At 45.2% G+C, this 26,445-nt stretch overlaps 3 protein-coding genes across 7 annotated transcripts; all 3 read left to right on the top strand.

Moving 5' to 3' along the window:
* Positions 1–328: 328 nt before the first annotated feature.
* poldip3 (polymerase (DNA-directed), delta interacting protein 3) lies at positions 329–8,623 on the top strand. Of its 4 annotated transcripts, none has more exons than XM_017480937.3 (10): positions 329–467; positions 4,969–5,111; positions 5,228–5,619; positions 5,955–6,011; positions 6,109–6,195; positions 6,274–6,441; positions 6,800–6,877; positions 7,025–7,154; positions 7,250–7,316; positions 7,554–8,623. In XM_017480937.3, the coding sequence occupies exons 1-10, from the start codon at positions 364–366 to the stop codon at positions 7,747–7,749; spliced, it is 1,422 nt and encodes a 473-aa protein (XP_017336426.1). In that variant the 5' UTR covers positions 329–363; the 3' UTR covers positions 7,750–8,623. The 4 variants fall into 4 exon arrangements, with proteins under 4 accessions (XP_017336426.1, XP_017336425.1, XP_017336424.1 ...); XM_017480936.3 differs by having other exon boundaries at positions 5,955–6,014; XM_017480935.3 differs by having other exon boundaries at positions 330–467; positions 5,952–6,011.
* A 1,213-nt stretch (positions 8,624–9,836) lies between these two features.
* rrp7a (ribosomal RNA processing 7 homolog A) lies at positions 9,837–19,620 on the top strand. Its single transcript, XM_017480953.3, has 7 exons — positions 9,837–9,982; positions 11,633–11,775; positions 12,531–12,656; positions 14,298–14,421; positions 15,224–15,321; positions 18,353–18,560; positions 19,459–19,620. The coding sequence occupies exons 1-7, from the start codon at positions 9,922–9,924 to the stop codon at positions 19,542–19,544; spliced, it is 846 nt and encodes a 281-aa protein (XP_017336442.1). The 5' UTR covers positions 9,837–9,921; the 3' UTR covers positions 19,545–19,620.
* A 694-nt stretch (positions 19,621–20,314) lies between these two features.
* wbp2nl (WBP2 N-terminal like) lies at positions 20,315–26,051 on the top strand. 2 transcript variants are annotated; one of them, XM_017480954.3, is made up of 8 exons: positions 20,315–20,463; positions 22,727–22,835; positions 24,072–24,210; positions 24,307–24,399; positions 24,502–24,627; positions 24,907–24,987; positions 25,100–25,185; positions 25,311–26,051. In XM_017480954.3, the coding sequence occupies exons 1-8, from the start codon at positions 20,405–20,407 to the stop codon at positions 25,365–25,367; spliced, it is 750 nt and encodes a 249-aa protein (XP_017336443.2). In that variant the 5' UTR covers positions 20,315–20,404; the 3' UTR covers positions 25,368–26,051. The 2 variants fall into 2 exon arrangements, with proteins under 2 accessions (XP_017336443.2, XP_053540115.1); XM_053684140.1 differs by having other exon boundaries at positions 24,072–24,213.
* Positions 26,052–26,445: the final 394 nt, after the last annotated feature.

The following is a 26,445-nucleotide window of genomic DNA, read 5'->3' as shown; positions in this document are numbered from 1 at the left end:
ACTCTCTTGGTCCTTTAAGGGCACAACAGTAGTATCATTGATCATAGCACATTAGAAGCATTACATTACATTACATTTATTCACTTAGCAGACGCTTTTATCCAAAGCGACTTACAAATGAGAGATACAAGCAAAGAATCAAGACTTTGCACTTTAAAACCTCACTTTATTATTTTTTTTTAGTTTAATGAGAAAATGTAACGCCCATTGACACGCCCTGCTCCCAGTATAAACATCTTTGTTAGCAATTTATCTAATTGTTTTAAAATAATGGTTTTTAACTGTTGATATTTTCTCCACACGCCCACGCCCCTTCCACGCATGCGCACTTTTCTCTTCGGCGCAAGCGTCTTCACTCCACGCATGCGTACTTCCGTCCCCGGATTCGCCGTGACAAAGATGGCGGACGTTTCTTTGGACGAATTAATACGCCGACGCAATTTTAACGCCAGAGGAGGCCTTAAAAGGTATTTCACATTGTGTCGCTCAGGTGCTCAACTTCATATTAAACGCTGTTAATGTTTATTTCTTGTTATTTTTTTAAAAACATTATACGTCGCCTAAAACAGACTACGCTGAAGAAAAAAAACTCCCGTCTTTGTAGCCGCTTATTGCTTAGCAGACGACTTGGCATCATTCTGTGTGTCTATTGGCTAAAAAACAGTCTCGTGCAGTATACTGAGCCGCGATTGGTTAGAGTCCAGTACACTGCGCATGCACATGTCGGACGCGCTTCCTAATTCCAACTGTATTCCGTCAAAAACAAGGTTCTATCCGAGGATTGGCTGATGTTCCGTTTCAACCAATCCTGTTGCAGGATGCTGGTGTGGACTAGCCAATCCCAGGGCAAGATCTGAAACATGTCGGGAAAACGGGTGGGGGGAAAAATAACTCTTTAAGGCTAGCTCGAGGATATTAGCTTTGCTGTTTTTGCGAAAATGTAACTTTCATTCAGAATTACTGCATTTGTTTAATTTCGGATGCTTAAAAAATAAAAATAAAATGTAATTAAAGTGAGTAATTCAATATCTGAACAAAACTATGAGGATTTTTTGAAGGCAAAGCCGTGCTAGGCGGTTTCTAAGGGACTGTTAGCAAATAAATGGATTCAGTTTGGAGACGCAACGCGATGTTGTGGTTATTTAATATGAATGAATTTAGAGACTACTGAGACTGAAGTTGTGTAGAATATAACAATATAAAGAGTTGGACGTGTCTGTAATCCACAGCAGCTGTGGATGTTATTTATACACCCAGGGTTCAGGTTCAGTAACTAGTTCAGCCTGTGTTCAGTCCTAGATCACTCCTAACTCTATTCATCGTACAGGGTGTGTGTTTACATTGTGATGTGTGTGTGTGTGTGTGTGTGTGTGTGTGTGTGTGTGACAGAAATATCACCTCATCACATTGTCATTTTAACTACACACCCAATATAGCACAATAATTAGGTGTGTGAACATTGTGCTTCATATAAAAATTAATGTTGACTTGACAATAAGCTTTTCAACACACCCCTTTCCAGATACGCATCTGTTACACACATTACGTTCAGCAGGAAAAACTGCGTGTGTGTGCAGGAGAGTGAGGTGTAAACATTGTGTGTGTGCAGGAGAGTGAGGTGTAAACTGTGTGTGTGTGTGCTGGAGAGTGAGGTGTAAACTGTGTGTGTGTGTGCTGGAGAGTGAGGTGTAAACTGTGTGTATGTGTGTGTGCTGGAGAGTGAGGTGTAAACATTGTGTATGTGTGTGTGCTGGAGAGTGAGGTGTAAACATTGTGTATGTGTGTGTGCTGGAGAGTGAGGTGTAAACATTGTGTATGTGTGTGTGCTGGAGAGTGAGGTGTAAACATTGTGTATGTGTGCTGGAGAGTGAGGTGTAAACATTGTGTATGTGTGCTGGAGAGTGAGGTGTAAACTGTGTGTGTGCTGGAGAGTGAGGTGTAAACTGTGTGTGTGCTGGAGAGTGAGGTGTAAACTGTGTGTGTGCTGGAGAGTGAGGTGTAAACTGTGTGTGTGTGTGCTGGAGAGCGAGGTGTAAACTGTGTGTGTGTGTGTTGGAGAGTGAGGTGTAAACTGTGTGTGTGCTGGAGAGTGAGGTGTGAACTGTGTGTGTGCTGGAGAGTGAGGTGTGAACTGTGTGTGTGTGTGCTGGAGAGTGAGGTGTAAACTGTGTGTGTGCAGGAGAGCGAGGTGTAAACTGTGTGTGCTGGAGAGTGAGGTGTAAACTGTGTGTGTGTGTGCTGGAGAGTGAGGTGTGAACTGTGTGTGTGTGTGTGTGCTGGAGAGTGAGGTGTAAACTGTGTGTGTGTGCTGGAGAGTGAGGTGTGAACTGTGTGTGTGTGTGCTGGAGAGTGAGGTGTAAACTGTGTGTGTGTGTGCTGGAGAGTGAGGTGTAAACTGTGTGTGTGTGTGCTGGAGAGTGAGGTGTAAACTGTGTGTGTGTGTGTGTGCTGGAGAGCGAGGTGTAAACTGTGTGTGTGTGTGTGTGTGCTGGAGAGTGAGGTGTAAACTGTGTGTGTGTGTGCTGGAGAGCGAGGTGTAAACTGTGTGTGTGTGCTGGAGAGCGAGGTGTAAACTGTGTGTGTGTGTGTGTGCTGGAGAGCGAGGTGTAAACTGTGTGTGTGTGTGTGCTGGAGAGCGAGGTGTAAACTGTGTGTGTGTGTGTGCTGGAGAGCGAGGTGTAAACTGTGTGTGTGTGTGTGCTGGAGAGCGAGGTGTAAACTGTGTGTGTGCTGGAGAGCGAGGTGTAAACTGTGTGTGTGCTGGAGAGCGAGGTGTAAACTGTGTGTGTGTGCTGGAGAGTGAGGTGTAAACTGTGTGTGTGTGTGTGTGTGTGTGTGTGTGTGTGTGTGTGTGCTGGAGAGCGAGGTGTAAACTGTGTGTGTGTGTGCTGGAGAGTGAGGTGTAAACTGTGTGTGTGTGCTGGAGAGTGAGGTGTAAACTGTGTGTGTGTGCTGGAGAGTGAGGTGTAAACTGTGTGTGTGCTGGAGAGTGAGGTGTGAACTGTGTGTGTGCTGGAGAGTGAGGTGTAAACTGTGTGTGTGTGCTGGAGAGTGAGGTGTGAACTGTGTGTGTGTGTGTGTGTGTGCTGGAGAGTGAGGTGTAAACATTGTGTGTGTGTGCTGGAGAGTGAGGTGTGAACTGTGTGTGTGTGTTGGAGAGTGAGGTGTAAACTGTGTGTGTGTGCTGGAGAGTGAGGTGTAAACTGTGTGTGTGTGTGCTGGAGAGTGAGGTGTAAACTGTGTGTGTGTGTGTGCAGGAGAGCGAGGTGTAAACTGTGTGTGTGTGTGCTGGAGAGTGAGGTGTAAACTGTGTGTGTGTGTGCTGGAGAGTGAGGTGTAAACTGTGTGTGTGTGTGTGCTGGAGAGTGAGGTGTAAACTGTGTGTGTGCTGGAGAGTGAGGTGTGAACTGTGTGTGTGCTGGAGAGTGAGGTGTAAACTGTGTGTGTGTGTGTGTGTGTGTGTGTGTGTGTGCTGGAGAGCGAGGTGTAAACTGTGTGTGTGTGTGCTGGAGAGTGAGGTGTAAACTGTGTGTGTGTGCTGGAGAGTGAGGTGTAAACTGTGTGTGTGCTGGAGAGTGAGGTGTGAACTGTGTGTGTGCTGGAGAGTGAGGTGTAAACTGTGTGTGTGTGCTGGAGAGTGAGGTGTGAACTGTGTGTGTGTGTGTGTGTGTGCTGGAGAGTGAGGTGTAAACATTGTGTGTGTGTGCTGGAGAGTGAGGTGTGAACTGTGTGTGTGTGTTGGAGAGTGAGGTGTAAACTGTGTGTGTGTGCTGGAGAGTGAGGTGTAAACTGTGTGTGTGTGTGCTGGAGAGTGAGGTGTAAACTGTGTGTGTGTGTGTGCAGGAGAGCGAGGTGTAAACTGTGTGTGTGTGTGCTGGAGAGTGAGGTGTAAACTGTGTGTGTGTGCTGGAGAGTGAGGTGTAAACTGTGTGTGTGCTGGAGAGTGAGGTGTAAACTGTGTGTGTGCTGGAGAGTGAGGTGTAAACTGTGTGTGTGTGCTGGAGAGTGAGGTGTGAACTGTGTGTGTGTGTGTGTGTGCTGGAGAGTGAGGTGTAAACATTGTGTGTGTGTGCTGGAGAGTGAGGTGTGAACTGTGTGTGTGTGTTGGAGAGTGAGGTGTAAACTGTGTGTGTGTGCTGGAGAGTGAGGTGTAAACTGTGTGTGTGTGTGCTGGAGAGTGAGGTGTAAACTGTGTGTGTGTGTGTGCAGGAGAGCGAGGTGTAAACTGTGTGTGTGTGTGCTGGAGAGTGAGGTGTAAACTGTGTGTGTGTGTGCTGGAGAGTGAGGTGTAAACTGTGTGTGTGTGTGTGCTGGAGAGTGAGGTGTAAACTGTGTGTGTGCTGGAGAGTGAGGTGTGAACTGTGTGTGTGCTGGAGAGTGAGGTGTGAACTGTGTGTGTGTGTGCTGGAGAGTGAGGTGTAAACTGTGTGTGTGTGTTGGAGAGCGAGGTGTGAACTGTGTGTGTGCTGGAGAGCGAGGTGTGAACTGTGTGTGTGCTGGAGAGCGAGGTGTGAACTGTGTGTGTGTGTGTGCTGGAGAGCGAGGTGTAAACTGTGTGTGTGCTGGAGAGTGAGGTGTAAACTGTGTGTGTGTGTTGGAGAGTGAGGTGTGAACTGTGTGTGTGTGTGTGTGTGTGCTGGAGAGTGAGGTGTAAACTGTGTGTGTGTTGGAGAGTGAGGTGTGAACTGTGTGTGTGCTGGAGAGCGAGGTGTAAAGTGTTTGAGCAGCTGTTCTGTAAGAGAGGTTATACTACAGATTTGAAAGACAGTGGGAGGAGTTTATCTGGGGGAAGGTGGTGGGAGGAGTTTATCTGGAGCAGTGGTGCTGTATTGTGTTATAAACAGTGATAATAGGATTAGAATATTGTGATCAGATCTGAAAGTCAGGATAATAATAATAATAATAATAATAATAAGAAGAAGAAGAAGAAGAATAATTTACAAATGATCACGTTTATTGTTCCTGCAGGCCGACCTTTGGCAGAGGGGCGGGGCTAACAGGAAGAGGAGCGGGCTCCGTAGGGAGAGGGGCGGGGCTTATGGGCCGCACATTTGACGCCCGACAGAAGATCGGCACCACTGACGTCAGACAGAGGCTCGGAGGAAGTGGAGGTGAGGGAGCATGGACACGAGTCCCAGTGTTCGATACGGACCGATTCCTACATTTGCATGATTTTATTCAAGATACTGTGTGGTGTTCACCAAACTTTACCCCCTTCTTTCTCCAGCATTCCAGGTGAAGGATGCGAGGGAGAAGCTGGGTCAGAAGGATGCACGTTTCCGTATTCAGGCCAGAGGGGGCGCTGTGAGCGCAGTGCAGGATGCCAGACAGACCATAAATTCTCGTAAACAACAGCAGGTCCTAGATTCTCCCTTAGTAACCACCTCTCAGACCGCAATCCCACACATCCACATCCATAACAACAATCCCAGCAGCACTGGCGTCAGGTCCTTCCCTACCATCCAGGGACTCGGTAGCAGAGTGGGCGTGGCCATACAGCCCAGAGGCGGGATCACAAAAGTGGTGGATGCACGTGACAGGCTGAGTCTGAAGAGAAGCGTGTCATCGCTGCCCAGTCAGGGATCTGCAAATCCGCTCAAGATCACCAAAACTATCCAGGTTAATAAGACGGTCCTCACAGACATTTCTCCCAGACGTTCCATTATCTCATCTCTCTCAGACGTTCCTCTCAGACGTTCCTCTCAGACGTTCCATAATCTCATCTCTCTCAGACGTTCCTCTCAGACATTCCTCACTCACTCCCCTCTCAAACATTCCTCACAGACGTTCCACAATCTCATCCCACTCAGATGTTCCACACTGATGTTCCATAGTCTCATCCCTCTCAGATGTTCCACATTGATGTTCCACACTAATGTTCCATCTTCAAGTGCCAACATTAGACATTAGGAACACTATAATAACCGCGTGTGTGCTCTCTCTCTCTGCAGCAGAGGCCTGTTGGTATGACCAGTGGGATTCGCATCAATGTACCTAGTAGAGCAACTCAGGTAGCCTGTACATAGACATACACACACGCGCGCACACACACACACACACACGAGTCACACTCACACAGTAAATGTGAACGTGTGTTTATCTGTACAGAGTGCGTCCAATGAGGAGGAGGAGGAGCCTGTGGTTCCTAATAAACAGTTAAAGTTCACTACGACCAATGACCTGGCACCAACACGGGTGAGACACACACACATTAATGACACATTTAGAACTGAGGATATAAACCACGGTGTGTTTAACCCCTCCCCTTTTCAGGTGGGTGGCGGTTTCTCCGTCTCTACTCCAATCACCAAAGTGGTTAAGAATGACTCGTACCTGGCTCCGCCCCCTGCAGCCTCTGCTGCTGCTGCTGTTGCACCAACTCGCTCTAATCCCCGCCCTCCTGCGCAGACTCCTGAAAACACCAGCTCTCAGCCTGCACAGGTAATACACACACACACACACACACACACACACACACACACACACACACACTTCTTGAAGCCCAACTGTTGTTCCTGAACATGCAATTCATTAGACCAGGAGCATCCAATCTTATCTGCAAAGGGCCGGTGTGGGTGCAGGTTTTCACTCCAACCAAGCAGAAGCCACACCGGATTGTATTGAAAGCCGAGATCAACTGATTAAACGGGTGGAATCAGGTTTGGCTCCTGCTCGGTTGGAATGAAAACCTGCACCCACACCGGCCCTTTGCAGATAAGATTGGACACTCCTGGATTAGACCAACCCAATGCCTTACTAATCTCTTTGTGTGTGTGTGTGTGTGTGTGTGTGTGTGTAGCCAGTGTTCAGTCCGTTGGAGGGAACCAAAATCACAGTGAATAATCTCCACCCGCGTGTCACAGAGGAGGACATAGTGGTAGGTCTAACACACACACACACACACACACACACACACACACACACACACACAATCATACAATCATTTTATGCACGTTGTAAGTGTGTCTCTATCTGTTTGACTGCACTCATACTACACTGTGTGTGTGTGTGTGTGTGTGTGTAGGAGCTGTTCTGTGTGTGTGGAGCGCTGAAGCGAGCTCGGTTGGTGAAGGTCGGAGTGGCCGAGGTGGTGTTTGTGAGGAAAGACGACGCCATCAGCGCTTACAGGAAATACAACAACCGCTGTCTGGATGGTAAAACACGCACACTCTCTCTCGCTCTCTCGCTCTCGCTCTGTTGGTTTCTCTGTACAAATATTTTTTCTGCCTTGTGGTTCCTCCCACACCAGGTCAGCCGATGAAGTGTAACCTGCACATCCAGGGTAGCATCATCACTTCAGACCAGCCCATCCTGCTGTGAGTCAGTTTCACTGCACTTCATCTCGTACAACATTATTTATCTGTGTGTGTGTGTGTGTGTGTGTGTGCTGGTTTATACACTGATGAGATATAAACAGCAGCAAGTAGCTGACTATATGCTAGTGCACGATTCTTAATGGGGCCAAGCACCAAGGCTGTGTAGAGTCTCGTATTGTTTCGTTTTGTAGTTGTTCCCTGTGATGATGAGTGCGATCATTATCTCCATCTCTGTAGGAGACTGAGTGACTCTCCCGGTAAGAAGGAGACTCCCTCCTCGACCGTGTCCCGATCCACACCTCGCTCCAGCTCTGCTGAAGTGGATCCTCAGACCATCCTGAAGGCCCTGTTTAAATCGTCCAATCAGAGTTCGGCCACTACAGAAACTCCTCCCCCAGCTGCAAACTCTACAGCCTTCCGTATCAAGATCTAAAACCACACACACACACACACACTCACACACTCACTCTACAGCCGTCTGCATCCAGTTCTAACACGCACTCTTCTACCGGTACGTGTCCGTTTGCGAGTGCTGTGTCCTGTTTGTTTAATTGCACGGTTCTGTATGATGGCTCACGTGTTTAGCCAATCAGTTTACAGGAGATGTTGTCCATCAGCTTTACTCTGGAGATCCTGATTATTATATTATCTGTAATAATAATTAATCATCTTTTACAATATTTCTTCCTAACGTTAGCTAGGAGGTAAGTGTGCTAGTCAGGGTAAGCTAGCTATGAGATGACTAGCTTTGTGTCTTTACCATTTCTCACATCTCGCAGTAGAGACAGTTTAATAATAATTCGAGAGGCATTTTTTAATGTTTACCTGGTTTCCGTAGCGACGCCCGTAACCGCACTCCATAGATACATGGGTAGAGAACCATCACACAGGTTACACTCTTTGCAAGAGGACACGTACCGTCTCCCTCGTACACATACGCCGTCCTGGTAAGTGTGTGTGAAACAGGTGCAGGTTCGGTGTGTGTTTCTGTCTCATAAGAACTGGTATTTTGTTTTTAAATTACACACACACACACACACACACACAGGCTGATGATGATGATGATGATGATGATGGTGTACATGCTGTGTATAAAGGCTCGTTTAGACGTGTTGTTTCTGTGCGGAGGGCGGTTCTGTCCTAATCCTCTGTCTTCAGCTCTTTGTAGTGTTGGTGATTTGGGACACAGCCCTGACCACACCCCCCTCCCCTCACACACACAGGGTGGGGCCGTGTGTACAACTGTGTGTCTGTATTGAACTTCCTGTTTGTTTTTTCTGCAGTAAACTCTCGCTTTATAATAAATATCTCTGTGTGTGACGTCATTATTTACCCTCATAGGGTTAGACTTTATTAGACATGATAAATATGTCGAGTGGAACTGGTGTAGGTAACACAGGCTGGTCTTCCTGTGTGGAAAATATGTTATGCTAATGGTTGCTAGGCAATGTGTATTAAAGAGCAACACATGATCCAACACGCTAACTTTAAATGGAATAAACAGTTCTGGAACTGTCCCGAAAGAGAACATTACTGTTTCTGGAGTAGAACTCCAAAATTCCAGGATTGTCCATCCAGGAGAACTGCAGATTTGGATCTGTATTAAAGAAGGACAAATACAGTCTTGAAACTGTCCTGAAAAATAACTCCATTCTGGTCCTGTCCAGGAAGGAACAATACGTTACGTTAATGGTGTGTTAGAGGTACACATGACCCAACACTCTGGCACATACAGTATGGTCAAATTCATCGAGGAACTTTATTCCATTTAAGATTCTGTATCTTTCCTGAAGGAGAACTCCATGGTTGCAGAACTTTACTAAAAGAAAACCACACAGGTCTGTTATGATGAAGGAACTCCACATTTCCAGAACTGTTACGAGGAAGGAATGCAACGTTTCTGGAATTGTCCAGAAGGACAACTTCACAGATCTATACTTGTCCTGAAAGATAATTCCACAATTCTGCTATTGCCTTGATGGAGAATTTTGGAACATCACCGTTCCAGGACTGTCCTGAAGTAGAAGAGCTCCACAACTTCAGAAGTGTCCATCCAGGAGAACTCCACAGATTAGGTTCTGAATTAAAGAAGGACAAATACAGTTCCAGAACCATGCTGAAGAAGGAACTTGGAATGAGAACTCCCCAGAAGAAGCTCCTGATGAAGCAAGTCTACAGGAACACTTGGAGTCTGTAAAACTAAAGACTGTAGAGAGTTCCCCACTGAGGGTCTGTTAGAACTGTACAGGAGAACAGGACATGGCTTTACTACAGAACTGTCAATCACCTCATCAACTGCGCCCCTTTATTTAAGTAAAATTTACTTAAGTAAAGTGTTAGAGGAGACATCAGGCTCGAATGAAACACAGAATAAAAACACAGACAGAACTCTATTTCTGAAAATAATGTATGGAGATTGTGATTTAAAATGGACGTGCTGGTCCTTTTCCATTCACTAACATGGGAATGGGCGGAGTTATGAAACTGTAGGCTGCCACTAGAGGGCCTCAGAGACATTTTTGGTATGCACTACAACTCGGAAAGAACTACAGGTTCCATGTTCAGCAGCGCTACTTCCGGTTTCCGGTTTGGTTGAGCAGTGAAGATGGCGGCGCCCACAAAGAAAAACGCGAGCAGCGCCTGTGTGATTCCAGGAGGATTTACAGGTGTGTATGTGAGAGAGAGTGTGTGTGAGAGTGTGTGTAGTTCTAAATTAAAAACGTAGGACAGCTGGTGAGAAAGATCTGTTTGTTTGAACTCATCCAGGAGGCATATAAGAGAAAGATCTTGTGTGTGTGTGTGTGTGTGTGTGAGAACTGTAAAACAAGAGTTCTTCACGCAAATACACGTGAAAATCTATTGAAACACATAATAACAACCTGTTTTTAAAAGAAAATTCTCTATAGAAACAAACGTGGTGTTACACTGCTTCCTGTTTACAATCATCTGAGTTTCCATGGAGATTAAAAAACAAGTGTAATGTATAACACATCACATCACATCACATGTCCAGTAAACATCGTTTTCACTTATTATTAATAAGGAGGATGATTTGAGGGAAAGATGAACACAAAGCTCCATGATTTATCCTTTATTTATCACATCATTAATTACAGTGAGAAGATCGGAATGATCAGGTAACTGTTTCAGCACTGTATAATACTTCACTCTGTTTATTAACCATAAAAACCTTCCTGCTCTCTGTACATGAGCCGGTTCCTCTAAGCTCTGTGATGGATACTGTGGACGTATATAAATCTATAAATAGATATCGTGAAAGTCACACTGTGACAGTTACAGTGGTGAGTTTCTGTCAAGTCTTTTTATTTCATTATTAACGATGACTGTAGATGTCAAACGGAGCGGTGACTCATTTGTGAATTATGTTCAGTGCAGTGTAACTGTTCTTTATTTACTGTGATTACACACTTACACAATCTAGAATATATATTACTGTATATAACGTATCTAGGAAAAAAAACCCACTAAGTTTGTTGGAGATGTATTCTCGTTTTAATATTATAGTTTATCACTTTAAAAAAAAAAAAGTGATAAAACATTTCCGGTGACTCATCCTGTACTGATCTTGTGTTTGTCCAATGAAATACGCTCTAGAATGTATATGCCCCGCCCACAGGGCTGTACTGTAGCTGTGTCCATGCCACGTTATAATTACCATAAAAAAGCCTTCTTGTCCTCGTAAACTAGGAATTTTCTGAGAACTTCGACATGTACCACCTGACCGCTGCAACGTCATGTGGAAACACTCAAAGTGTAGTTAAGAAGTTATCTTGTACTATTTCTGTGTAATAATTTACTTTAATTAATGTCTTTATAATGCAGGGTTAGTCTGAAAATACTGAAAGACCTATGCAGTGCAAGTATTTTGCAGTTGTCATCATCATCATCTCAGACAGATTAATTTTGCGGTGTAGAAGCGCAGAAGTCCGAGTCCGAGGATGTGAACAGCTCCGAGTAGAACGTCCGGGTCGTCATCTAGTGATTACAGTAATTCTGACATGGTGTGAACGCGGCGTGTAGCAGCTCGAGAACAGAAACGTGGTTTGTTGGTGTGTTTTTGTTCACTGTTCTCCATATGTAGCTAGGTCACTAAACTGCTGTCAGGTGCGTTTAGATTGATTGGGGGTGTGGCTTCATGAATCTCAAACGCTATTGGCTGTTATGTAAAGCATTTCAACACACCGTCTCTCTGACTTCCTGTTTCAAACGAAGATACGGTATTGACAAGTGGTATCGATTCGCGGCTCACAAGATGTTTCACGTGGACTTTAAAGTAGTGTGTGTGTGTGTTTCAGTGTTGTCCTTGAAGTTCTGCTCGAGCAGTACAGTGCAACACCAGCTGTGTGTGAAAGAGCACCGTGTGCGGGCAGAAACCAACACACACAGACCACTGGACAGGACACTGTTCATCCTCAACGTCCCCCCATACTGCTCACAGGTACAGGCCACACCCACACACAGCTCACAGGTACAGGCCACACCCACACACTGCTCAAAGGTACAGGCCACACCCACACACTGCTCACACGTGCAGGCCACACCCACACACTGCTCACAGGTACAGGCCACACCCACACACTGCTCACAGGTACAGGCCACACCCACACACTGCTCACAGGTACAGGCCACACCCACACACTGCTCACAGGTACAGGCCACACCCACACACTGCTCACAGGTACCGGCCACACCCACACACTGCTCAAAGGTACAGGCCACACCCACACACTGCTCACAGGTACAGGCCACACCCACACACTGCTCACACGTACAGGCCACACCCACACACTGCTCACAGGTACAGGCCACACCCACACACTGCTCACAGGTACAGGCCACACCCACACACTGCTCACAGGTACAGGCCACACCTACACACAGCTCACAGGTACAGGCCACACCCACACACTGCTCACACGTACAGGCCACACCCACACACTGCTCACAGGTACAGGCCACACCTACACACAGCTCACAGGTACAGGCCACACCTACACACAGCTCACAGGTACAGGCCACACCCACACACTGCTCACAGGTACAGGCCACACTCACACACTGCTCACAGGTACAGGCCACACTCACACACTGCTCACAGGTACAGGCCACACCCACACACTGCTCACACGTACAGGCCACACCCACACACTGCTCACAGGTACTGTGTGTGTGTGTGTGTGTGTGTGTGTGTAGAGTGTGGTGAAGGACTTGTTCTCTCAGTTTGGTCCAGTTCAGGATGTGGAACTGAGGGAGAAGCCTGCAGTAGCTGAAGATAAACAACCCGAGCTGTCACCCTATTTCACACCTGCACAGAAAAAGGTAACACTACACACACACCTGTACACAAACGGGTAACACTGCACTCTGATAAACACCATATAAATAAAACACAATTAAAATAAAACCCCAGATCCGAAAAAGGTGGGACAGTATGGAAAATGCTAATAAAAACAAAGGGGAGTGATGTGTAAATGTACTTAAACTTGTATTTAAACAAAAAAACGTATAAAGACGAGTTATTTGATGTTTTATCTAATCACCTGAATAGTGTTTTTGTAGGTAAACGTTTGAAATTGATGCATGCAACACGTTCCAAAAAGTTGGGACAGGAACAATTTAGGACTGATAGCGATGTGAGAAGTTGAAATAAGAAGGTGATGTGAAACAGGTGAGGCGATCGTCTATCATAGTGTATAAGGAGCCTCCAAAGAAGGTCTAGTCCTTCAAGAGTGAGAACGGGTCGAGTCTTGCCGATCTGCCAACAGATATGTCAGAGAATAATCCAACACTTTGAGAAGAACATTCCCAAAGACACATCGGTATCATTTTGGGCGTTTCACCTTCTACAGTCACAATATAATTAAAAGATTTGAGGAATGCGGTCAAATCTCTGTGCGTAAAGGGCGAGGCCGAAAACCACTTCTGAATGAGCGTGATCTCTGTGATCCCTCAGACGTCATGGTCTTAAAAACCCTCATGAGTCTGTAATGAGATCCTGACATGGGCACGGGAATACTTTGGTAAAGCTTTGTCAGTCGACACCATTCGCCGCTGTATCCACAGATGCAAGTTAAGGCTTTGCAATGCAAAGCAGAGGCCGTACATCAACACTGTCCAGAAGCTCCGCCCACTTCTCTGGGCTCGGTCTCGTCTGAGATGGACAGTAGCTCAGTGGAATCATGTTTTGTGGTCCGATGATTCAAAGTTTCAAATAGTTTTTGGACAAAACAGCCATCGTGTTCTCCGGGCCGAAGAGGACCGTCTGAGCTGTTATCAGCGTCAGGACCGAAATCCAGTGTCTGTTATGGTATGGGGGCGTGTCAGTGCCCATGGTATGGGGGCGTGTCAGTGCCCATGGTATGGGGGCGTGTCAGTGCCCATGGTATGGGTAAGTTGCACATCTGTGAGGGCAGCATTAATGCAGAAAGACATGTAGACATTTTGGACTACAACATATTCTGCCATCCAGAGCAGGACAATGCCACACCACATTCTTCCCAGATTGCAAGTGCATGGTTGCGTAAGCAGAGAGTGCGGGTGCGAGCGTGGCCTACTGCAGTCCTGACCTGTCTCCCATTGAGAACATGTGGTGTCTTCACTCAGCGTCCAAACGCTTAATAAGTGTTATTAAAAGAAAACGTGATGTTACATAGGGGTAAACAGTCGACTGTCCCAACTTTTTTGGAGTGTGTTTCAGCCATATTTTCAAAAATAAATTAAATTCACAAAGTTATAAATCTAATACTGTGTTAATAATGTGTTTAGTACAGTACAGCGTGAACTGGATTTTCAAATTACTCTTTGTTTGTTTATTTCCATTTTCCATACTGTCCCAACTTTTTCTGAATGGGGTTGTAGATTAACATTCTACACACTGAAGTAATAGCATACAGGATAATGTGAATTAACGGTTTACACTTCATTATTTTATGATTAGTACTGTTTGTGTGTGTGTGTCAGTGTTTTAAGGTGGCCTACGTGGTGTTCAAACACTCCTCAGGTGTAGCAGCAGCTAAAGCACATCCTTACGACTCTCCACTCATCGTCTCCACTAAAGAGAAACCGGTTGACACCGGCTTCAAGAGTGAGTGAGAAACACACTAACACGCTTCAACATGCTTCAACATGCTAACACGCTTCAACATGCTAACGCGCTTCAACACGCTAACGCGCTTCAACATGCTAACACGCTTCGACATGCTAACACTCTTCAACTTGCTTCAACACGCTAACACGCTCAACATGCTAACACGCTTCAACATGCTTCAACACGCTTCAACGTGCTAAAATGCTTCAACACGCTTCAACACGCTAACACGCTTCAACACGCTAACACGCTTCAACATGCTAACACGCTAACAAGCTACAACACGCTAACACGCTTCAACATGCTAACACGCTTCAACATGCTAACATGCTTCAACACGCTAACACGCTTCAACATGCTTCAACATGCTAACATGCTTCAACACGCTAACACGCTTCAGCACGCTAATGCGCTCCAACATGCTGACATGCTTCAACATGCTAACACGCTAACATGCTGACACGCTTCAACATGCTAACACGCTAACATGCTAACACGCTTCAACTTGCTTCAACACGCTAACACGCTTCAACATGCTTCAACACGCTAACATGCTTCAACACGCTAATACTCTTCAACCTGCTAACACGCTTCAACCTGCTAACAAGCTACGACATGCTAACAAGCTACGACATGCTAACACACTTCAACATGCTTCAACGCGCTAACAAATAAGCTTAAAGAAATATTTCAGTGTTTTCAGCCACATCTTGAGGTACAAACTGTCACTTTAAATGCTCTAAAAGCTTGAAATACCATAATTATTATATGTTGTGTGTGTGTGTATGTGTGTGTGAAGAGTGGATCCATGAATACACACAGTCGTTCATTAAGCCAGAGCTTCTGCAACAGGCCGTTGATGACTTCATGAGCCAGTACGACAAGAGAAAAGAGGAGGTGAGTGTGTGTATCTCTGTGTGTCTCTGTCTGTGTGTGTATCTCTGTCTGTGTGTGTATCTCTGTGTGTCTCTGTCTGTGTGTGTATCTCTGTGTGTCTCTGTCTGTGTGTGTGTCTCTGTGTGTGTGTGTGTCTCTGTCTGTGTGTGTATCTCTGTGTGTCTCTGTCTGTGTGTGTATCTCTGTGTGTCTCTGTCTGTGTGTGTATCTCTGTGTGTGTCTCTGTCTGTGTGTGTGTCTCTGTCTGTGTGTGTGTCTCTGTCTGTGTGTGTCTCTGTCTGTCTGTGTGTCTGTGTGTGTGTCTCTGTCTGCGTGTATCTCTGTGTGTGTGTCTGTCTGTGTGTGTGTGTGTGTGTGTGTGTGTGTGTATATCTGTCTGTCTGTGTCTCTGTCTGTGTGTGTATCTCTGTGTGTGTCTCTGTCTGTCTGTGTCTCTGTCTGTGTGTGTATCTCTGTGTGTGTCTCTGTCTGTGTGTGTCTCTGTCTGTGTGTGTATCTCTGTGTGTGTCTCTGTCTGTCTGTGTGTCTGTGTGTGTGTCTCTGTCTGTGTGTGTATCTCTGTGTGTGTCTCTGTCTGTGTGTGTGTGTCTCTGTGTGTGTCTGTATCTCTGTGTGTGTCTGTGTGTGTGTGTCTCTGTCTCTCTGTCTGTGTGTCTGTGTGTGTGTGTCTGTGTGTGTATCTCTGTGTGTGTCTCTGTGTGTGTATCTCTGTGTGTATCTCTGTCTGTGTGTGTCTCTGTCTGTGTGTGTCTCTGTCTGTCTGTGTGTGTGTGTGTATCTCTGTGTGTGTCTCTGTATGTGTGTGTCTCTCTCTGTGTGTGTCTCTGTCTGTGTGTGTATCTCTGTGTGTGTCTCTGTCTGTGTGTGTGTATCTCTGTGTGTGTCTCTGTCTGTGTGTCTCTGTCTGTGTGTGTATCTCTGTGTACGTCTCTGTCTGTCTGTGTCTCTGTCTGTGTGTATCTGTGTGTGTGTCTCTGTCTGTGTGTGTCTCTGTCTGTGTGTGTCTCTGTCTGTCTGTGTGTGTGTCTGTGTGTGTGTCTCTGTCTGTGTGTGTATCTCTGTGTGTGTCTCTGTCTGTGTGTGTGTCTCTATCTGTGTGTGTGTCTCTATCTGTGTGTGTCTCTGTCTGTGTGTGTCTCTGTCTGTGTACGTCTCTGTCTGTGTGTGTCTCTGTCTGTGTGTGTATCTCTGTGTGTGTGTGTATCTGTGTGTGTCTCTGTCTGTGTGTGTCTGTCTGTGTGTGTGTCTCTATCTGTGTGTGTGTCTCTGTCTGTGTGTGTATCTGTGTGTGTCTCTGTCTGTGTGTGTCTGTCTGTGTGTGTGTCTCTATGTGTGTGCGTCTCTGTCTGTGTGTGTCTCTGTCTGTCTCTGTCTGTGTGTGTCTCTGTCTGTCTCTGTCTGTGTGTGTCTCTGTCTGTGTGTGTCTCTGTCTGTGTGTGTATCTGTGTGTGTCTCTGTCTGTGTGTGTCTCTGTCTGTGTGTGTATCTGTGTGTGTCTCTGTCTGTGTGTGTGTCTCTATCTGTGTGTGCGTGTGTGTCTCTGTCTGTGTGTGTGACTCTGTGTGTGTATCTCTGTGTGTATCTCTGTGTGTGTGTCTGTCTGTGTGTGTGTGTGTGTGTGTGTGTGTGTGTGTGTGTGTATATCTGTCTGTCTGTGTCTCTGTCTGTGTGTGTATCTCTGTGTGTGTCTCTGTCTGTCTGTGTCTCTGTCTGTGTGTGTATCTCTGTGTGTGTCTCTGTCTGTGTGTGTCTCTGTCTGTGTGTGTATCTCTGTGTGTGTCTCTGTCTGTCTGTGTGTCTGTGTGTGTGTCTCTGTCTGTGTGTGTATCTCTGTGTGTGTCTCTGTCTGTGTGTGTGTGTCTCTGTGTGTGTCTGTATCTCTGTGTGTGTCTGTGTGTGTGTGTCTCTGTCTGTCTGTCTGTGTGTCTGTGTGTGTGTGTCTGTGTGTGTATCTCTGTGTGTGTCTCTGTCTGTGTGTGTCTGTCTGTGTGTGTGTGTCTGTGTGTATATCAATCTGTCTGTGTCTCTGTGTGTGTATCTCTGTGTGTATCTCTGTCTGTGTGTGTCTCTGTCTGTGTGTGTCTCTGTCTGTCTGTGTGTGTGTATCTCTGTGTGTGTCTCTGTCTGTCTGTGTGTGTGTATCTCTGTGTGTGTCTCTGTCTGTGTGTGTCTCTGTCTGTGTGTGTATCTCTGTGTACGTCTCTGTCTGTCTGTGTCTCTGTGTGTGTGTCTCTGTCTGTGTGTGTCTCTGTCTGTGTGTGTCTCTGTCTGTCTGTGTGTGTGTCTGTGTGTGTGTCTCTGTCTGTGTGTGTATCTCTGTGTGTGTCTCTATCTGTGTGTGTGTCTCTGTCTGTGTGTGTGTCTCTATCTGTGTGTGTGTCTCTATCTGTGTGTGTCTCTGTCTGTGTGTGTCTCTGTCTGTGTACGTCTCTGTCTGTGTGTGTCTCTGTCTGTGTGTGTATCTGTGTGTGTCTCTGTCTGTGTGTGTGTATCTCTGTGTGTGTGTATCTCTGTGTGTGTGTGTATCTGTGTGTGTCTCTGTCTGTGTGTGTCTGTCTGTGTGTGTCTCTATCTGTGTGTGTGTCTCTGTCTGTGTGTGTATCTGTGTGTGTCTCTGTCTGTGTGTGTCTGTCTGTGTGTGTGTCTCTATGTGTGTGCGTCTCTGTCTGTGTGTGTCTCTGTCTGTCTCTGTCTGTGTGTGTCTCTGTCTGTGTGTGTCTCTGTCTGTGTGTGTATCTGTGTGTGTCTCTGTCTGTGTGTGTCTGTCTGTGTGTGTATCTGTGTGTGTCTCTGTCTGTGTGTGTGTCTCTATCTGTGTGTGCGTGTGTGTCTCTGTCTGTGTGTGTGACTCTGTGTGTGTATCTCTGTGTGTGTATCTCTGTGCGTCTGTGTGTGTGTGTGTGTATCTCTGTGTGTGTGTGTGTGTGTGTCTCTCTGTGTGTAAACCTCTAAGCCTTAAATCATACCCCTTAACATGGAAATGTTCCTAATTGATGAATCTCAAATGTTGCCCCTTCATCCTGGCCCTCAGGAGGTGGAGCTTCAGAAGAAGGAGGCGGAGGAACAGCAGGAGGATGAAGAGGGTTGGGTTAAAGTGACCAAAGGAGGCAAAGGCATTAAGTCCCGCCCACACAGCGAAGGAGCCAATCAGAGAGCGCTTCAGAAAGAACACAGCAAGAAAAAGCGGAAAGAGCTGCTGAACTTCTACTCATGGCAACATCGCAACTCGAAGAAAGAACGTGAGTGTACACACACACACACACACACACACACACACACACACACACACTTTTCAGATGTCTTCATGTGTGTACAGGTGTGTATTGCTTTATTATAGCCTGTTTAGTTCAGTATTGTGATGTGTGTTCAGGTGTATTCAACTGTGTTCTTATCTATAGGTGTGCGTGATCTCGGGTATATTCAGGTGTGTTCAGGTATATTCAGGTATGTACAGGTGTGTTCAGCTGTGTTCAGGTATACTCAGGTGTGTTCAGGTGTGTTCAGGTATACTCAGGTGTGTTCAGGTATACTCAGGTGTGTTTAGGAGTGTTCAGTTATATTCAGGTGTGTTCAGGTATACTCAGGAGTGTTCAGGAGTGTTCAGGTGTGTTCAGGTATACTCAGGTGTGTTCAGGTGTGTTCAGGTATACTCAGGTATACTCAGGTGTGTTCAGGTATACTCAGGTGTGTTCAGGTATACTCAGGTGTGTTCAGGTATACTCAGGTGTGTTCAGGAGTTTTCAGGTGTGTTCAGGTGTGTTCAGGTATACTCGGGTATACTCAGGTGTGTTCAGGTATACTCAGGAGTGTTCAGGTATATTCGGGTGTTTTCTTGTCTATAGGTGTGCGTGATCTCAGGAGTGTTCAGGTGTGTTCAGGTATACTCAGGTGTGTTCAGGTCTGTTCAGGAGTGTTCAGGTGTTCTGGTCCTTTAAAATTCCCATGAGAAATGCTGGAGAACCAGGCGTCACAGTTTCACAGTGTGATGGAACATTTATGGTTAAGAAGGACGTAGAGCTTTAGACGCCATCCTGCACACACACACACTCCCCCCCCCCCCCCCCCCCCCCACCGCCTCTTAGATGTTCTAAAAGATTCCTGTTCATGTAACTATTTCTTTATCTCTCTTTCTTTTAGATATTGCTGAACTGAGGAGGAAGTTTGAAGAGGATAAGCAGCGCATCGCTTTACTCAGAGCGCAGAGGAAATTCAGACCCTACTGAAATACATCTCTAACACACACACACACACATACACACACACACACACACACACTTTTCTGTAATAAATAAAATCTCAGAGAGAAAAAAAGTAATTTTGTTTTCCTTGTATTATTACACCACAAATAGGTATCTTTGTGTGTGTGTGTGTGTGTGTGTGTGTGTGTGTGTGTTTACCACAGGAAGAAAGCATTTCTTCACCGGTGATGCATCCTGTTCAAACAAGAAAAAGTTCCAAACATTTTGCAATTACAGATAATTACTTATGAAGTAATTTTAAAAATTACAAATTTTCTTTTCTTATGTCACAGTTTAACAAATCACACAACATAATGAAGCTATTTATTATAAAAATAAATAAATAAACATTTAACATGGGTATTTACAAGAATAAAGAAAATGAGTAGACAGAGAAATATTTACAGACGGATTAATAAATGATCGACAGATGGACAATAAATCTATTTTATTTATTTAATAAATAACTAAAGTAAGGAGAGTTGGTTAACAGATAACATGCTGTAATCAAGCTGTATATAATATTTTATATATTTCATTTGATATCTTTGTTAATTAGTGTGAAGATTTTTGCATGAATATTTGATGATAGTTCAGTGTTAAAGTATTAGAGTATAGTTTAACCGGTGACGTGTTTATTTTCCACAGTCATGAGAAACAGATTAGTCACACAGGCCGGATCTCAAACCCCTCACTGCTCCCTGTGCTCACTGTACACAATACCGCAGCCCTGTGCCCTACCTAGTGCACTTGATTGACACTGAGAGAGTTTGAGGACGGAGCCGCTCGCGCAGCAGGGTGTCTGTATAAAGCGGCGGTCTCTCAGAGACAGGAGCAGAGAGAAGATGGCGCTGAACAGAAACCATTCTCCTCAGGGAGGAGTGCTCATCGACAACAGTGAGAGGTGAGAGAAACACAGAGAGGACTCTCCTACTCATTTCAACAACCTTTATCTCTTTATAAACACTTGCATCATATTCATACATATGAGTTAGTTAGCTAACAGCAGCTAGCTGCGTTAGATAGCCGCACTTCCGGTTACTACAGCGCAGTTAACACACAGGCTAACTGTCAGGTTTATTTCACTTGTAAAATTAAACGTCTTGTGTATAAATATCTCGGGAAAGATACCGTGTCATGTATTTACTTTACTCATAAACTGAAGTTAGATAGCTGTCAGGACAAACCTAGCCGAACTAGCCAAGCTAACTAGCATAACAACAACAACAACAACAACAAACCACCTCAACTGTGCGTCACTTCGACTTCCATCCACACGTGTGTGTGTGTGTGTGTGTGTGTGTGTGTGTGTGTGTGTGTGTGTGTGTGAGTGAGTGAGTGAGTGAGTGAGTGAGTGAGTGAGTGAGTGAGAGAGAGAGAGAGAGAGAGATTTTATGAGAGAAAGTGAAGTCTGAGTCTGTATTGAATTGGTTTCTATTGGAGAAGATTGTAGATCGGATCTGATTTCATCATTGAACTGAACTGAACATGAATAAAGTCTAATCTAATCCACAGAACTCTAAACACGTCCCAGTGCTGGTAAAGGTTAAGTTCATTAATAATTACTAAAGTTGTTGAGATAATGATGACCTGAGTTTAGTCAGAGATCCTCACCGTGTTAACGACACCAATAAAACTGCTGCACAGATATCAGATCAGATTTAATATATCTCGCAATCTGATGTTTTTTATAAAAATCTGATCAGTGCTTCCTCATTCTGCGTCTTCATTAACATCGTTAACTCACCGGGTTCTTTAGGACGGGTTTGTGGGAGTGGCTTCTTTAGGACTAGTTTGTGGGAGTGGGTTCTTTAGGACGGGTTTGTGGGAGTGGGTTCTTTAGGACGGGTTTGTGGGAGTGGGTTCTTTAGGACGGGTTTGTGGGAGTGGGTTCTTTAGGACGGGTTTGTGGGAGTGGGTTATTTAGGACGGGTTTGTGGGAGTGGCTTCTTTAGGACGGGTTTGTGGGAGTGGATTATTTAGGACGGGTTTGTAGGAGTGGCTTCTTTAGGACTAGCTTGTGGGAGTGGGTTCTTTAGGACGGGTTTGGCGAAGTGGGTTCTTTAGGACGGGTTTGTCGGCCTGGGTTCTTTAGGACGGGTTTGGCGAAGTGGGTTCTTTAGGACGGGTTTGGCGAAGTGGGTTCTTTAGGACGGGTTTGTCGGCCTGGGTTCTTTAGGACGGGTTTGGCGAAGTGGGTTCTTTAGGACGGGTTTGGCGAAGTGGGTTCTTTAGGACGGGTTTGTCGGTCTGGGTTCTTTAGGACTAGTTTGTGGGAGTGGGTTCTTTAGGACGGGTTTGTCGGCCTGGGTTCTTTAGGACGGGTTTGGCGAAGTGGGTTCTTTAGGACGGGTTTGGCGAAGTGGGTTCTTTAGGACGGGTTTGGCGAAGTGGGTTCTTTATAGAGCATGTTTAAGTGATGTATTTCAAGTCTGTGATTCAAGAAGAGTGTGCTGTTGTTCAATGATATCTATCTCTCTCTCTCTCTCACACACACACACACACACACACACACACACACACACACACACGCTGTGTTGGAGGAAGTAGTAGTGTAACACAGAGTTGTGAAATTGGGAGGTTGTGTATGTCCAGAAACTCTGTTTGTGTAAATTTCAAGACCACTGAAATGGGTTTTCTTACCACACACACACACGGCTGTGCACTGTACAGGTCCTGTAGTGATGGATCTGTCCTCTCTCGACTTCATCACGTATTCAGTATTCAGTGTGCAGGGAGAGCAGTGAGGACTTTGTCCTGATTGGATAACTCTCTCAGCTCAGGTTTTCTTCAGGCTGTGTTCTCAGGTTCCTCATGTGGAACTAAGATCAGATTTCACCACCTCCTGTTTACACACACTGGATCTTCTGCATCATCTGTTCACTTCCCTGCATGTTTTACTGCAGGCAGTAGCACTAAACTCAACCTACACTCTATCCCTGACCTCTCACCTCTAACCCTTACACTGACTCTACGAAACCCTGACCTCTAACCATAAAGCCTGCTTTAACACTGACATCTGGCCTAAATAAGCCCTAACATAACTATATTCTTAGCTTTAAAGCCTGAGTTAATGCTGACCCCGTAACCTTTGACCCTCACTCTGACCCTAAAGGCTGCTTGGATCCTGAACCTTGACCTTTTACCCTATAACTGGTGTGTTTCAGTGTGCTGAGAGACTGTAAGACTGTGGAGCTCTCCTTCAGTGATGCCACACAGCAGAGTGACCTGTTCAAGGGGACCAAGAAGGGCAGTGTGTACCTCACACCTTACAGGGTACACGCGCACACACACGCGCGCGCGCGCACACACACACACACACACACACATACACACACACATACATCTAACCTCCTAACCTTCTGAGCAGGTTTATACTTCTGTGTTAACACATATTTGCGTCTTTGCGTCACAGTGCAGACAGGAGGATCATGGGAAAATGTGGCACACAGAGACGTGCTAGCGTGCAGTCCTTCCATGAGTTAACTACTCATTATATCTTTGGTGCTGTGTCAGGTGAACACTGATTGGTTGGCTGGGAGGCGTGTCTTAACTGCGAACACGGAAACAGTTTGATGAGACGTGGTGACATTTCCTCTGCGGGTTTAATCACATTCAGATTAACAATGTTTAAATCAGAGTAAACTAGACCTGAAATGGCAACAATAAAGTTTAAACAATATCATTTTCATTCCTCACATCCAGAACTTTCCGTCTTCTATAGACGAGCTCGTGCTCTGAAACCGCTGGCTGAAAGTGTAGATTATAAATCTAAAGTATTATCCGTTATAAAGTGGATGAAACTACAGTCATGATGTTCATATAAATATATAAAGTGTGAGGCGTTATAACCACTGTAGTTGATTAGAATGTTTAATCCTGCAGGATCACACACATACTGTCTCTTTCTTATAACACACTCCTAATAAACACAGTGCGGGGGTGTAGTGCAGTGCGGGGGTGTAGTGCAGTGCGGGGGTGTAGTGCAGTGCGGGTGCGTGCAGCACCACAACTCAATAAAAATAAAATCTAAAGGATCATCAGTCAGTGATGTATAGATGTGTGGATTTAAACAGTAGTTATTAACGTGCCGTGATACGAGAGTCACTCACACTGCTGAGTACAGACGAGTTAAACACTTCAGAAACACTTTCAGGGTTTATTCAGTTTATAATTAATCAGGCGGGATTGATTTTAACTAGCACTTAACACAGAGAAGTTTGTTTAGTAATCTAGTTATTATCCATACAGTGATGCACAGAAGTCGAGTAGTTTTTCAGCGCTTCTATGCTGTAATTCAGTAAATTCTGGCGTGGGTTATGTGACAGTGCCTCCTAGAGGACATGCTCGTGTTACGTACTAGTATGAATGTCACCCTGTGTGAGGGTCCGTGCATTACGTCCCAGCGTCCTCACAGGAGTATAAATCAGCCATCACTCTGGAGCCATAGTCAGAGAGACGGGTCCAGTGTGCTTCAGGTTGTTGATCTATAAACTTTGTGTACGTTCTCAGATGGTGTTTGTGAGCAGTAATATGAAGGAGAAGTTCTGCTCCTTCATGTTCCCGTATTACCTGATGAAGAACTGCAGCATTGAACAGCCTGTGTTTTCTGCCAACTACATCCAGGGCATCATCAAAGCAGAACCTGGTGGTGTGTGTGTGTGTGTGTGTGTACTCACATTACAGTTCTACAGTATTTTTTTTAATAAACAATGTAATGGTCTCTCTCTCTCTCTCTCTCTCTCAGGTGGATGGGAAGGTCAGGCTAATTTTAAGTTGTCATTCCCCAATGGAGGCGCCATTGAGCTCGGACAGCACCTCTTTAAACTGGCCTCCAATGGTGAGTGCTCTGTGTGTGTGTATAGTGGGAGGTTGGATATAGCGTGTATGTGTGTGTTCTTAGTAAACTGTGTGTGTGTGTGTGTGTGTGTGTGTGTTTCAGCATCTCGTGCCCCCCCACAGAGTGGAGCGAATGTTTTTGCCCCCGCAGGCTACATGAACGGCTATGCAAGTCCAGCGATGCCTCAGCCCTGCTACAACCCTTACCCTTACCCACCTGCTGCTCCAGGTACTGCTCCATGGTGACCGCTGTGAGACTCCATAGTGACTGCTGTGAGACTCCATAGTGACCGCTGTGAGACTCCATAGACTCCATAGTGACCGCTGTGAGACTCCATAGTGACCGCTCTGAGACTCCATAGTGACCGCTCTGAGACTCCATAGTGAACGCCCTATTATTCCCTCAGTTTAATATACTGTAATGCACTATGTAAAGTCCAGTGTTTGTGTGTGTGTGTGTGTGTGTGTGTGTGTGTGTGTGTGTGTGTGTGTGTGTGTGTGTGTGTAGGCATGTATCCCACAGTTCCACCCTACATGGCTCCACCTCCTCCATACCCTGGACCTCCACAGAACTGGAACCCTCCTCCAGGTATCTCTCTCTTGTCACACACACGCACTCTTACTATGGTGTGATTATTTTCTTTTTACTGTTAAAATGTTTCTCATACACTAACTCGTCTCCCCCCCCGTATCTGGATCAGTTGTTCCTGGTAATGCTAAAGCAACCGAGGCAGCTGGCAGTGCCTACTACAATCCCACCAACCCACACAACGTCTACATGCCAATGGTACACACACACACACACACACACACAAGTCCAATCAGTACATCACCTACAACACCTGTTAGTGTTGAACTTCAGGTACACACATCACTAACACATTTTTTTCTTCTTTTCCCTTTCTCTCTCAGGATCAGCCTCCTCCATACTTTCCTCCTCAGAACCAGCCAGAAAAGAAGAACAACTAAAACCCCACCCCTTCCTGTGAGGTCACATGGCAGCACGGTTATGACATCACAGGATTTCTCAGATTGACTTGTACTGGATATTAGAACCCGGGGAAATCTTACAAAACATGTATTGTATCTTTCCCTTTCCTGTGTGTGTGTGTGTGTGTGTGTGTGTGTGTGTGTGCGCGCGCGTGTGTGTGCGTGCACATGTGGTGGGACAGAGTGATGGAAGGAGTGTGTGTGTATGTTTATAACCAGCAGTTTTTCTAATTCAGCTTTTCTGCACCTTCTTGCTGTTTTTAATCAGAAATGTTTTAGTTTGTTAACGAGCATTAAAGAAACTGTCAAACGCTTCTTTTCAGCTGTTGTGTTAGATTTGCTGCTTAGTGACTTGTTTCCATGGCTACAGCATTAATACAGATTTATTCACAACCGTTGATTAAAGTCCATGTTTACTTGGGCAGCGTGGTGTGTGTGAGGTGTGTAGCAATCCTATAGCACAGGTACACAATCGTATTAACTTTAAAGGATTTACTATGAATATTATTGCTGTGTGTTTCTGTTTCGATTATCACAGTATGATGTATTGACTCTCACACACACGGTTTTCCTTTGTTCACGATTCCTTTCTCTTATTTGCAGCTGCTGGATTAAAATTATATTGGTGAATAACTCTAAATAAATATCTTAGTTTCTGCAGTGTGTGTGTGTGTGTGTGTGTGTGTGTTACACATAGTATGCAGTACGAGTCCAATATAACCACACACACAACTAAAGCTGCATAAAATAGATCAGACAACTTACTCTTATTTCCACACGCATCACACTGCACTGTTTCCTGTTGATTAGAATGAAGTAATTGACAGCACTTTATTTTCAATTATCTCCTTGCTGCTTTTTGCTCAGCATTGAGTAACAAACATTTAAACATCAACCCATGTGTGTGTTTAATTAACTTTATAATGATCTAGTAATAAAACTGGTTTATTTTTCATTACCAATAGGTGTGTTGATCAGCCATGTTCATTTTGCTAATGTTATTCTTTTAGTATGTAAACCTGTGTTAATATAATAAACTATAAAAGGAAATAGAATT

The sequence above is a fragment of the Ictalurus punctatus genome, chromosome 12 (assembly GCF_001660625.3).
Source record: "Ictalurus punctatus breed USDA103 chromosome 12, Coco_2.0, whole genome shotgun sequence".
Lineage (NCBI taxonomy): Eukaryota > Metazoa > Chordata > Actinopteri > Siluriformes > Ictaluridae > Ictalurus > Ictalurus punctatus.
This window is presented reverse-complemented; position numbering and strand designations above follow the sequence as displayed.